Genomic DNA, 13,907 nt, shown 5'->3' on the forward strand with positions numbered 1-13,907 from the left:
TTCATCTTTTGGTTCTGTAAATAATTATCATCATAGAGGCCAAAAGAGATCCTGGATAGCTTATCAGCACTGCAGCTCTTCTGACTATGAAATCACAACTGTGCTGTGGGGGAAGGAGTCCTTTTCAACTTCTGAACGTTCAAACGACTTACAGTTGGAAAACAGAAGTAATATTCACATTAGCCGTGTGTGTATATTCTTGTATGTGATATCAATCTTCTGCGTTTGATCTTATCTCTCTTCCTCTTGGAAAAGACCAGTGAAACAAGGTAATTTAAAACTACCTGAACACATCCTTCCACCTTACTGTTAGGCCCTGAAGTCATAACCTCCTGACCCCAGAGGTTACGGGTCTAGTGCTTTTTATCCTCCCTGATTTCTCAGTATCTGCCCACTTCCTCCCGACATCGGAGCTTTGTTATATAAGGAAATTGGAAACACCGCCCGGCCGGTCCAGGGCCAGCAATCTCCCCCAGAGATAAGGGCCAGCCCCTGCCCTGGTGCAAGAGGAGTGTTGATTTTACATAGACATGTGCACCGAGGGTGTTTCGGAAAGCTGAAGTGGCTTTGCAGTGGCAAGGGAGGAGTACGTGTCCTGAAGAAATGAATCAACATTTTTACTCAGATACAGTAATTTATTTATTTTTAAAGTGAAAAATATATCTTGAGACTTCTACAGCTTAAAAGAATATATATAAAAGTCAGAATACTTCAGGGAGGTTCCAGTACCATAAAGGGTTACCAGGAGGTTTGATGGATGCATTAATAAACAATTTGATTTCTTTTGTAGTTGCTACCTTCAGGCTTCTGAATTTTTTCTCTTAACTCTTGTCTTTCTGAAGTAGGCACATAAAGGACCAGACATCAGGGGTTAGTGTTAAGAGGTGGATGCTTGAGCTAAGCTCTGCCTGCAAGGCAGTGAGCTCAAGGGACAATTTCAGCATTGGAGGGGGGAAGAGAACATAGCAATGTCAAAGTCAAGCAGTGTCATTTCTCCTAAAGATGGTTGTTAGACTTCTGCCTTTACAGAGTTAATTTTCTCAAGTGCCCACTTGTTTAGTTTCTGAGAAACAAAATCCCATAAAATAAGAGAACTGAATGGGATCTAGGTATTCTAAATTGGACAAGGAGTTTAAAGCAAGAGATGATGGTGGTCTATCACGTTAAAAGACTAAGGCATGCATTGGTTGAAACCCAAAAGCAGTCATTAAGATGTCTGCATTAAAGGATATCAGTGTTTACAAAATAGTAATTCAAATATACTCCTGTACTTTTTGTTGTCTATAAAGCTTAGTATGTGTAAGAATAACACTGCATATGGCAGTGTTACTGTTGGAAACCCTCACAAATAGCAATAATTGCAACAACTATAATGAAGTACAGTAATCTGTTTCTTTACAGCTTTTGATAGAAGCACAAAGCAAGGTGAGAGGAAATGTGAAGTATTTCAAGTACTATTCCGTGAAGTAACTGGTAGGAAGCATCTGAGACTGATAACATCCATGGGATGTGCTTGAATAATTTCAAATCCAGACTCCAGGTCAAATAAACTCTTTCAGGGCACACAATCTACCTTCCAAAACCTAAAAAAGTGTGTTTGTTTTTCACTGTAACAAATCTGGTGCTTAGAGGAATAAGCAGGCAAATGTTACTTGAGGCCAATCCAAGGGAAATGTGCAGCAGGGCTAAGAATGCAAGCTTCCCGTGGCAGTAATCTGCCGGCTTCTTGACAAAGAAAATCCACCATCTGTAACAACAGGGCTTCATGTGAATCTCTGAGCTCCATCACTTTCTTTTGAAGCATTTTTCAGTACAATTTTAGCTTTGTTGGTAACAAATAAACAAATTCCTATTCCTGGGAACTAGGATGGGTGGGTTGGAATAGGGCCCTAAATATCTCGGTGACAGTAGAGGCACGAGAATCTCTCAGATGCAGAAACGGGAGGAAGTGCTGCGCATTCAGCAAGAGGTAGCAAAATAATAATGGGTAGCAAGAGCTTTCTTCAGAAATTTTAGTAATTAAATGGTAAGCATATTGTCTGTTAATTAATATCTCTGGTTCTTGGAGTAAAATTCTGAAGCACATAAGATAGATTAAGGGAGGTAAATTTTAACTTATGTACTGGCAGTTTAAACTGTATTGTTGATTTAATCTCACTGAACTGCTCAACAAAGCACAACTGATCCATATTACTGAGCAGAGCTTGAACAGGAAAGACCAAAGAAGAAGAAAAGACTGAAAAGTAAACTGTATGGTAGCAGACATGCTAAAAGCTTCATGTAATGAGCAAAGAAGAAGAATTCGTAAAATGAAACAGTAATTCCTTTCCAGAAGATTAACCAAATGGAAATGTTCAACACACAGGACTGGTTAATTAATAGTCAGGTCCATCATTTCACTGTAGGATTTTCCATTTAAGGAGTCTCTCCTCTTGAAGCAGAGATCGGTAAATGATTCAAGTTTAATTATTTTTTAGTTTCAATTATTTTATTTCATTATTTTAAAGTCACTTTCAGGTTTACATAATACTAAACTTAACCCTCTTCTCTTAGTGGTTTTCAGTTCCTTGCCTTTAGGATGAATTTCCTCTTCCTCCTGTTACATTGATTGGTGGAGTTCTTGTTAAATATGATCATAATCTTATAGAAACTCCTGTTTCTATAATTGTAGTGTCAGAAGAATTAGTGCCTTGCCATGTACATATGCATAGAGTTGGCCTCAATTTTTATTATTTGGTGTTAACTTACTTGACCTTTACAAAGTCCCCTATAAATATGGCTTCACTCAAGAATTATTATTTCTGTATGAAATTTATACTACAAATATTTTTCCTTAGAAGTCACCTTTGGCTTTAAAGTGGCAAAACCAGTGAAAATAGTAACTTAAATGTAGCTTAAAGTCATTTCCTTCCTTCCTTTTCCTAGGAACATAGCTTTAAATGCATGTCTGCACCAGAGCAGGCTGACAAAGCGGGGTCTCTGTGGTGGCCACGCTAATGGACCTCTGTGCTGGCTCACTGGTGGCTGCAGAACTTCTCAGAGCAGGGCTGAGGAGTGTGTTTAAAAGCAGAGTGAGTTTCACTTGCAAAGTTTACATCTTTCGCTGGGTTGCTCACCCCCCAAAACACAAAATATCTCTTAAAGTAGAAGAGTTTGGTTTGGCTGCTGATGAGAAGAGCCATTTGAAAAATGGTAACCACATTGTGACTGTGTCCAAGGCATGTAGAGTTTGGATTCAGGAGTCATTTTAACTTGAATTTTGCTTTACAAAGAAAGCAGTAGAGCTAGACTAAAAGAAGGGATTCATAGTAGAAACACCCTCCCCATGAGTATTTCTTTATTCCTGTTTCTGAAGCAAGTTTGACTTTGGCATTAAATTTCAGTTGCTTCATGTCACGCCGTAGTTCTTACTTATGTTTAACAGGCATTGATCAAATGATTTCTTACTTAATCTTTTGCCTACCAACTGTGCTTTCACTAACTGGAACGTCACTTTTCTGCCACCTAAAGGAAGGAGGAATGCCCCATGGGTTCTTCCCCAAAAAGCAAGGCCTGTTTTCATCATGTAAACCAAGTGTTTCTCCCTAGTTGCTTGTTGCATTGTCTCATAATATAGGGAACAGAGGAACAGGGCACTTTAAAACCTCATCATAAACTGTGATTTAAACCCCAACATTTTAATGTAGATGTAATATGTAAGTAATTTATAAGGATTTTTTTTTTTTATTATGGTTGTGGAGCATATAGGCCCCAGTCCAGCAAAGCACTTACATACAAGCTTAACTTCAAACATGCAAGGAGCTGAAGTCAAGTATGTGCTTAAGTACTTCCTTTGCTATATGCTGCCTGCCAGTGACACGCCGCGGTGTGTTTGATTTCCACAGTAGCAGGTGAGGCATTTTATAAATCTCTCCATATTATGAAGTGATTTCATGACAACTTTTAAACTTGAAATAATCATTCCTGGGTTTCTTGGCATCAGATGAATTCAACTCCCTCTATTCATACATGGGTTTGTAGTGTCTGCATTTAAAAATGTATAATTTCACCTTCTGGCAATGCCAGATCTCAGAGAGGCCAGATTGTTGGGGTTTTTTTTTCCTGTGTGTGAATTCAGAACAGCAGCAAGAACTTAAAGCTCCGTCGCTGAGATAACAAGGTCAGTCGGTATCAATCTGTAGGGAATTTCTTGATGCTTTAACAGCTTATGTTGTGTTTGGTGAAACAAAACCAGGTACTGAGATGATTTGATGGATGAGTGTGTCAGTTCTGGCAGATGTCCTCAATCTGAAATCCTGTGCATTTCGCTTGCTTTTAAAGAAATAGGTCTTTAAAACCCCAATCAAAATTCAGACGTGCAGAAGAGTAACAGAGGGACGAGCCCGTGTGCAGATACGCCCTTTCACAGCTGGGCTTTTGGCAAAGTGTCATTCCTGCTGTTAAACATGGTGACCTTGCTGCCTATGATTTACTAACTGTTTTACAAACATTTCCTCACTCTGTGAGGTTTGATATGTTCTCCATCCTCAACAGCTCAACGGAGTCACTCAGCCACTGAGCCAAACCTGCCTTTGTTTACAGCTTTTCCGGAAATTTTCACGGAGGAAAAAAACTTTCTCCTTTTCCAATGTTTTATTTTTAAGTCAACACTTTCCTGTGGTTTATTTGTGCAGAGCAACATTCGGGTACAAGGTATTGCACCGTATCCAAGCGGGAATTGCTGCCTTTCTAAAAATAAAGCGGGGGTCATGTGAACCAGTGCAGAAAAATCTGAAGATACCAAATATTACAGGACCTTTACATTTGGTGCTTCTTTTTTCCATAATATTCTGGGCCTGGATTTTTCTGAACTTTTTTTTCCCACATCAGTTTCTATAATAGAACATAACGTAAAATGATGAAACACAGGAAGGAATCTTCTTTTAAACAAAATTATCAGTGTTAAAAATAACAATCCTATTTTCCCGCAGCGTGCGTTTTTTCTTGTAAGGGCTTTATTTAGTAGTCTTGCTATTAGATATAGCCAACGGGTCCAGTAATAGTTAAGTGGCACTTTATTTAATTAAAGGTTAATTTTCCTGAACACACACATGCCTTAAAGCCCCACAGATTTCATTTCATGGTTTGGGCAGGGAACTCAGAAATGGGGATGCTTTGGAGGAGGAAATGGGGCAGCTGTGTCTGGTCCTTTGCATTGAAACTTAGCACAAATTAAAATTAGAATGGGATGGGAATGTTTGCAGTAAGTGCTTTCACAGTGGAGATATGTTTCATGGAAATAGCCTAGTTCTGATGAGTGTTTCTCGGGGTCAGGGTGGAGTTTCTAGTGAAAAGTGGGAGACAAGAATAACCTGGGCTGCTTTGACAAGGGCCCGCAGGGCTCCCCCACACCCAGGTAGCCAGGAGCTCTCAGGAGTTGGCAGTTCTTCTCTCTTTCCTTCTAAACCATACATTCATTTAACATACTCGTTGTTGCTACTGAAAATGATTCTTGTCTTAGCAGGAGGAGAGACAAACTGTGAAACATGCTGCCCTACAAGAACTCCCTTTGTGTTCTTGAGTCTGAACCACCAGTTCTCTTTGATATATCTGAGTAAAGACATAAAATTAGCAGGTTTAGTGGGCATTATTTCGTTAAGTTCCAGTTGATGAACAGGAGGCAAAGAAATTCCTAGATGATCGTGTCTTCTTTTGGGTGTGCAGTTATTAGTTTTAAATCTACTTTGTATACTTATTTTCGTTTCTGATCAGTATATTTTTTGAGCTATATCCCACAGAATCTGTACTTTTTGACCTATCTGAATAATAGAAGTTTTCTCTGGATTTTATGCCACTGAAGTAGATTATCTGAAGTAAAACTGAAATGACCTACAAAGGTGTCGGCATTGGACTCCTGCGCAGCAGAAATGGATGCTGCCAGAGTACCTTCTTGATACGTGTCTATTTATGTACTGTGGCTGTATTACATATATTGCATTTTTAATCCTGTGAAATACAAGTGAATTATTATTCTAAATCTTCTTTTTAAATGCATTAGATTATTAATGCTGTTAAAGGAAATACCCACAAATGGAATTACTCCTGGAGGTTTTGTTTGCTTGTTTTAATCAGAATCACTCAGGCGTTTGAAGTGAATTTCTATAGCAGGGTACCAAATGACAGAACCTTCACCATACAAAAGCCTTCATACATGGATGAAGAAGATTTTGAAAGCATTTTAGGTCTAGAAATCATGATGAGTCATGTAAAATGGGTTATTTAATGACAGTGTTGTAAGGAAATATTTTTGAATACTGTATCTCTTTAGTTTCCATACGTATATGGGATGGAAAGAGAAGCAGCAAGAGAAGTAATCTTGAATCCATCTCAGCCCCTGCAGTAGCAATGTGAGGACTGCCTGCCTGGAGCAGGACAGCATTCCCACTGTGGAGAAAACTGTTTCCTGCTTTGATTTTCTCTAAAATGTTAGTGTGAAAAACTGAAGAGTAAGTGACTGTTCTACAGCACAGCGTGTTCAGAGAAGTGGTTAAAAGGGAGTGAAAGTGGCAAAATGGGTCTTGAGTTTGTCTGCAGGAACAGCAACCCTGTGTTCCATGCGTGATGAGGAGTATTGCTTGTGACTTCAGGGGGGATCATTGCTTTTAAGAACACGCCTTCACTCAAGTTCTTCAGGGTATTTGGTAGTCTGCTGGGTTTCTTGGCTTGTGCTGTCCTTTAAGGAGGAAATACCACTGTATTTCAATTTTGGACTGTCATTTTCAGTCTGATTTTATTGCAGGTGTTGTGATTGAAACCATAAAGACTCACTAATAGACGCAGTGATTCAGTTTGTGATATTTTTATTCCTTTCAGGATTTGTTAGGGTTTTTTTCTCTCCAAACCTATTTTTAAAATGTTCTCATGCAGTTTGGGCTTTGTGTGACCTCATGTCAAGAAAAGCTGAGTGGACAAACCAGCACAAGGGCATGGCTTATCATGCCAGATGTGCCTTGGCCCTATCTTGAATTAAATCCATAGTTCTGGTGATGTCCATCATCCCAGAAATTAAAAGGACGCAAGGAACACGTCTGGCCTTATTTTGGGGTGGCGAAGAAAGTGACTGATAACAACATCTTATAAAGTAGATGTCCACAAATCAAGAAGCCAGGTATGAGTCCTTACCGTAGCTGTGTTTCAGAGGTAATCCTGGATGAATCCTGCCTGATGGGGGAGAGGTGCAGGAAGCAGAAAGGGAAAAAGACATACTTGCTTGTCCCTTGCTGTTGAAAACACAGCAGCCCTTGAAAGGTCTGGCTGCAGACTTCAGTCAGCTCACCAATGCTCTCAGCATGCTTGTGGTTCGAGTATATGATATAAGTAGCGTAGAGTGGTTTTGTTGCTATGGGAAAAGTGCTAAAAAAGGCCGTATCTCTTGTAGAGCTCAGATCCTTTGGGTATTTAATGTACAATTTCTGCTAAGGACACTCAGAATTATACCTCTGATTCTAAATTGCTTAAATGTTGAAACATATGGTCTTGTGTGCTGTTCATTGAGAAACAACTGCCTGTATCCAAGCTGCCAAATTCACATAAACTCACACTGTAGAAACAGGGAATCTGCAGCAGCTGAGCAGAACTTTGAAAGAGTGGTTGTACTAAAAGGCAAACCTGACGTATAGAAAAATGCTTAATTAAACTAGTGCCCTATATCGGTAACAGATAATTAAATGTTAATAGCTGAGAAGTTTTTCAATTAAAAATGAACTGTTTGTGTCCTCTTGATTTCTTGTGGGGGCCAGGTTCGTGGAGCTGTCATTTACTGAGCTCTCTGCTACAGTAATCATTTTAATAAAATGCAATTATCTGCATAATTAATTTCTTTGACTGCTCTGCTGTGTCCTCCTTTTGCAGAGGCCAGAATGTCAAAGATCAAGTAGACTGAGGAAAATCAAAAATTCACATTGTGAAAGGCTATAAAAAAATACTTGGAATTTCAATGCATTGGCTTCTATTTATCTCAAATGTCAAGGGCAGTGTAAAATGTATTTTTAAAATGTGTTTTTGTATGGTTTGAGCCCATTCTTGGCGTAGTTGCGAATCTAGAGGGGCCATTGTTCTTTGAGAGAGTTTGAGGGGGTTTCTTTGTACAAAGTGACAAAAAGAAGACTTGGAGTACTGGGCTGCCATTGTTCCTGTGCAGCGCTGTAAAATTTGATTTGAAATTAGGACCTCAGGGCAAGCTCTTCAATAGCCAGTTTTTATTTTCTGCCAGCATTTTAATCACTCTTGGGCTTAAAGTGGATGACCAACATAATGCCTCTATGTTTAATAGAACAGTTCATATCTTGAAGGCCAGTTAACTGAATTCAGGGATCTGTCATCTGCCCAACATTAGTCTTTTCTGTTTCCTGTCTATTTATGAAGATAGCTCTCCATTCCAGCCAGCTCTCAAAGAAGAGCAACTCTTTCTTTCTTTCTTTCTTTTTTTTTTTCCTCCTCTGAATTTCTTCAATATACTAACATCTCTTTTAGTGATCTCTTAAAGGAACCAAGCAGCGATGCTGCAGTGCAGACGTGCGGATGCGAGCACTGGCTGGAGCATCAGATTGTGTTAATGCAACTGCTGAATTTCACCAGATGGGGCGAGGAGGAAGGGACAGATGGAAGAATCAGATTTTGTGGTGAAATGGGATGACGGGAAGGGAAAAGTGATATGTTGGCCTAAGCCTCATGCACCTCGTTGGGATGCTCCGTGCAGAGATGTGCAAGTAGGGAAATGAGGAAAACTGAGAAAGAAATGCTGGAGGTTTTAAAGAGCTAATGCCCAACTTGTGTTGTGCTTAAGAGTTACAGAACAGCAGTGCAACTGCGGAGTGTTTTAGTCAAATTGCAGGGGGGTGTTTTATGTGTTTGGATTGTTTGAAAAGTCTGGATGTGTTTGTGCTGTGTTCCAAGTAATTCATGCCCCTGTTTGCTGGAGAGGTGTCAGGCTCGCAGCCTCTTGGCAGCTGCACAGCGCCCATGTGATGTAGCTCTGAACATTCAAGGTTCTGTAGGAACTAGTGTTGTGGTCAGGTGTGCACTGATGTGCTCATGCAAAAGAGGACAAAGTCAAAGATGTATTTCAGATTTAAAGTCATTTTGTAAATATGAGTTAGCAAATACGAGGTTTTACTGGATCATAAAAGAGCTACTCTGGGAGTTGTCATTTCTCCAGCAACCTGAGGTCCTTGTACCCCACTAGCATCTTGCCCCTCATCTGTGCCCTCACCACTGTGGCAGCAGGTCCTGCAAAGGGAGAATGGTCCTACTGCTTCTGTCCATGACTGGGGCATCAAACAGGAGTTTATAAGCAAAGGTGACTTTCCAGAAAGCAGCAGCACAGTGCAAACTGTGCTTCCCTGAAAAAGACATAAGGATTGGAATGGACATTCATTCAATAGCTTCATATTTGAGCTTCATATCTGCCAGCCAATGTCCCTAGTTTGTGTTGAGATAGCAGTTGTAAGGGCTAATTATGATGGTGGTGGTACCTATGATTAGGGAAGGGACTTAAGCCACTAGGCTCTTTCACACAGACTACTAACTGCTCTTTAAATGGTAATGACTTCTGATTGAGTTTGAACTGGTTGAAGCTGACGCCAGTAACCTGAGGTAGAAAGGAAAATGTTTCATATCTCATTATTAATTATGACACACATTACACTTAATTCGTAGCAAGTATAAATTTGGTTTTAGCTTGCCAGAAATGAAAGGCCTTCAGGCACAAATTATGATCGTCAGAAATCGCCTTGGTGATAATCATCTGATGCCTTTGTTGTCTTTATTTGTATGCAATCAACAGAATCTCGCTTGTGTTCAACGCTTCCTTGTGCAGAGGCAGAAGAAAAGTGGCTCACCAGAGCTGGAGTACTGTAAGAGGTTAACGTATTCAACATCATCAAGCACAGCTTTTCATTCACTTTCAAATGGAGCTGTGTGGGTGGCTGCACAATGTGGGAAACGCTTTTCATTGAAGAATCTGAATATTTTGTAAGGAAGTGAATAGTTGCAAATAATCTTTTCTGTAACACTGATATAAAGAACAAATGAGCTATTCTCAGGAAATACTGAAGCGTTATTGTCTTCCGTCATTGAACAGAGCTATACAGAAAAAAATATTCCAAACTTGACAGATTCATATCCTAATCTTTTGCTCCTTCATCAGGAGACTGTGTAGTTTGTATGGCTGGTATCAGCTGAAGCAGGAGTGAAAGGAATACGTTTGCTTCAGCACTGCATGAAAATAAACATTTTGGGGAATACAGCTCAATTTCTTAAATTCTAACTGTCAGATAGAACTACAGTAGTCAATATGTGGCCATGGACTGAAAAGGTCCTCCAAAGCACCCAGCACCTCGTGTGTGCTGTGGTAGAGCTGCTGCAAGGCACCCTCCTGCCCAAGGCTGTGATGGCTCTTCCTCACTGTGTGTCCAAGACAGCATTGCGGGTTTATATCAAAACATTGTATACCTGTTGTTTGAAGAGATAGGAGGTAAAAAGAAAGCCATGTAGAAGATGCCATATTAGAATGGTTGAATGAAACAAGGAATGCTTTGAGTTTATTTTAATAGTCCCTCATTTTCCTAGCATCACCTGCTGGAGATGTGGGTGAGATCTGTGTGAAAAACAAACCTAAAGTAATTCAATATAGTTACCCCAGGAATTCCTGTGCCACCTCCTCGTTAAAGTTTTGGGCCACAAGACAGGGCATAGACAAACCAAGAACTTTCTGTAGAGAGAGAAAGACAGAAGCAGGGTCTTGCCTGGGCAGAGCAAGAGGCTCCTGTCAGTTAAGTGCGTTTGAGCTACCAGCAGCTGTGTCTTGGCCCTATGGTGTGAACTGCAGCTCTGTGAAATGTGGCTGCTCCGGACAGAGCATCCCGATCAAATCCCAGATTCCCTTTGGAAGAGTGAGTGACAGGAATCATACAATGTGAGAATTAAATTGGCTTTCATTATTTTCCAAGATGAAGGAGTTTTTCCTAACTTACCTATTAAACATATTACTGTCTGCAGGGTTTCAAGGACAATGCCAAGCTTCAGGAGTCCCCAGATCGTGATCCACAGCCCTGGTTTCTCGTATTTTCATTGTGGTATTTAGCAGTGGTACAGCCCCATGTGCATGCCTATTCCCATATAGATAAAACTTGCACTTAGGTACCAAGGACCTCTGAGGCAAGCCTGAGTAGGTCAGCATTAGCCTTAACTAAACGTGATTAACTTTATCCATCTCCTGGTGCATTTCTTTGCAATCCACTCCAGTGCTTGATTTAATTTTCCTTTTATGTAAACTTAAAGATTTAGCTTCATTAGAATGATTGCAGGGATTCACTGCATATGGCCTGCCTCTTTCTTTATCCGTCCCGGGTTTTCCTACCAAACACTTCAATCTGGTGAAGTGGGGGGGGGGGGGAATTTCAGAAGTCGCTGACAGTGGGGCATGAAAGAGCTATCATGAAGAAGTTGCTCTGAGAGGAAATCTAGTAAGAATCCTGCTTGGAAAAGTGAGCAGCAGGTTAGATCCCGTAAGGGGAGGAGAGAGGCTGGCCCCAGGACTCTGACCTTGATGCTGGGGCTGCTCCTGAGTCATTCAGGTGAGCAGATGCTCTACTGGGATCCAGGCTAGGTGAGGTTTGTGCCTCTTTCCCTGAGCAAAGTATTTTGGGTGATCAGTAGATTTTTTTTTCTTTTTTTGGTTTGGGTTTTTTTTATAATTAAAAATTAGCTGTAAATTTGGAGAGATTTTCTAAAAGCCTGTATGTACACTTGTACAAAATTACCCTGTTTGCATGTCCGCAGAAGCATATCTTGTGCTACATGGATCTTCATTTGGTTTTACCTTTTATAGCACGTTCAGAAGCCAGCTGCAATTGTTTTCAAGTCTTAGGAGGTTAATATTGTATAGGCCATTTCAACCACCATTTTCAACTCATTTTCTTATCAAAAAAAAAAAGGACTTCTGGCTTTTTCCACAATATTAGATCTATCATATCAGAGTAGTGGATATTTTATTGACCGTCTGCTTGCCCTATGCTAACCTGCCTGACATCCAAAGTTTCTCTCTCTCTGGAGATGTAATGTCAGTTCTCATTAAGCAGCTGAGCGTGAATTTTTCCTTCATGTTTCCTGTGAATAAACTTCATCCCAGCAGGCAGACACTGGGCCCTGGTGCATCATGGGGACATCCAGATCTGGAGCCAGGCGTCAGCAATGAGTGCGTTTAAGGTGGTCTGCGGCACAAGTATTTTCCCTTTGGGGCTTGCATCAGCATTTTGTCTTAATTTTGCTTTACACAAATGTAAAGGTGTTAAAGAGGAAAATTTCTTCCCTGACTCCTCATAGAAGGAAAGCTTGAAGCAAAAGCTAAGAGGAAGGTACGTCATCTGCTTAAATTAGGCAATCTATCCAAGAGCACGGATTTGATTTACCAAGCGGTTGCAGTTGCAAGTACATTTTGTCTCAGTTCATTTTCCAAACTTTGATATCTATTATTAATATTTCATTTTACTGTCTGTGTAGCTTCCTTTTTATAATTTAAAGTCTATATTTTCTTTATTTCTAGAAGAAAAATGCCAGAAAATTGTCTTCTGCCACGTATTATATGGCCATCTAAACACTTTGCTTGCAGAGCCTACTCTTCTTGGCTGTTGGTTTTGAGCTCTGCACTGGGCCTGACTCCCTCTTAATATTATGCCCATGGTTTTTGCTGTGCTGTGTGACATTTACTGATTAATTTTAATATGAAGTAGGTATAAATCTTTCATCATTCTGTAGCTGACATGGTTGAAGTAGTGGACAGTTTCATTATGTGCACTCCTTTGTATGCAGTGATTGTTTGGCGCACTAATTATGGTGTCTCTTAGCAAGCATCCAGGGGAGGGGAAAAGATCATTTTATGCAAATCCATGGAATACTTCGGGCCACCTTTCATGATGTGTTACTTTTAAATGCTGCATTAAATGCAGACCTTCAGAATAATTAGAAAATGTGTGTTCCTTCAGGAAATCAGGATTTACACCAACAGCCTGCCATAAGGCAGCTCTTGAACAATATCTTTACCGGAGTTCTGCTATAGTTAAAAAGCTCTTGGAAATAAAACCAGTCTGGAAGGATGGACTATAGCTTTGTGTTTTGAAGTGTATGTTCATTGTTGTGGAGTTGAAGAGCTAAACGGATTTGGTTCAAATGATACTGCCGTGACTCCACCGTACAACAGATCTGCATTCACAGCGATGTGTCTCTTACTCAAAACGCAGTAAGAAAGGGAGGAAATTGAATTTACTTACTGTGGTTATAGAGGTCTGCAGGGAAGTGGATCTATGGGGTGCAGTCCTTGGGCTTTGGGTCTTTAATGTCTTTTGTTTTTTTCAAACTTGGTGTCAGATGTTGCAAGTTAATTTATTTTCCTATTAGTTTTTGCTAATGACACTAAAACCTTTTTTAAAAGCTTTCCTAATTAATGATCTTCTTGCTCACAAACAAAAGCTATATTGTCTTTGAGAAGTGCCTGAATATTTTAAGGCAAGGGGCTGTTGGTAGGTTTTATTGCCTCGTGAATGTAGGGTCAGCAAACCCATTATTTGCCAGAGTTAATTTGTGCTGGGTTATTGGCTGACTGGGTTGTTCGGGATATTTGACTCTTGTAAAAGTTACACTCATCTCAAATGGTAATTTTAGGCTTTGTGCTCTAGTTGCACAGTGCCACAATATTTAGCTAATAAAAGAAGTGAAACAGTTGTACAGAGGCAGGTATTTAACTTCAGGCTTGTGACACTAGGCGAAATAAGGCAGTCATTACTCTTGATGTTCCTTCTTTCTAACACTGAATGTTTTAACTTTCTTTTCGATAAGGAGGGGGGAAAGACAGCTTTCTACAGTCATAAAGA

General features: G+C 40.1%; 1 protein-coding gene across 13 annotated transcripts in view; it reads left to right on the plus strand.

Moving 5' to 3' along the window:
• The window catches only part of BCAS3 (BCAS3 microtubule associated cell migration factor), a 361,207-nt gene that overhangs the window by 230,592 nt on the left and 116,708 nt on the right, over positions 1 to 13,907 (plus strand). Inside the window, exon 24 of one of the 13 annotated variants that reach the window (XM_057407129.1) lies at positions 1,402 to 2,465. The exons of the other annotated variants lie outside the window; for them this stretch is intronic. Coding sequence (XP_057263112.1) covers positions 1,402 to 1,517 — 116 coding nt within the window. The 3' untranslated portion in view covers positions 1,518 to 2,465. Of the gene's footprint in view, positions 1 to 1,401; positions 2,466 to 13,907 lie in introns of those variants that run through there. 13 annotated transcript variants of the gene reach the window in all.

Source organism: Pezoporus wallicus, unplaced genomic scaffold (assembly GCF_028554395.1).
Source record: "Pezoporus wallicus isolate ANWC-B61680 ecotype Strahan unplaced genomic scaffold, APGP_CSIRO_Pwel_v1 contig_10389, whole genome shotgun sequence".
Taxonomy (NCBI): domain Eukaryota; kingdom Metazoa; phylum Chordata; class Aves; order Psittaciformes; family Psittacidae; genus Pezoporus; species Pezoporus wallicus.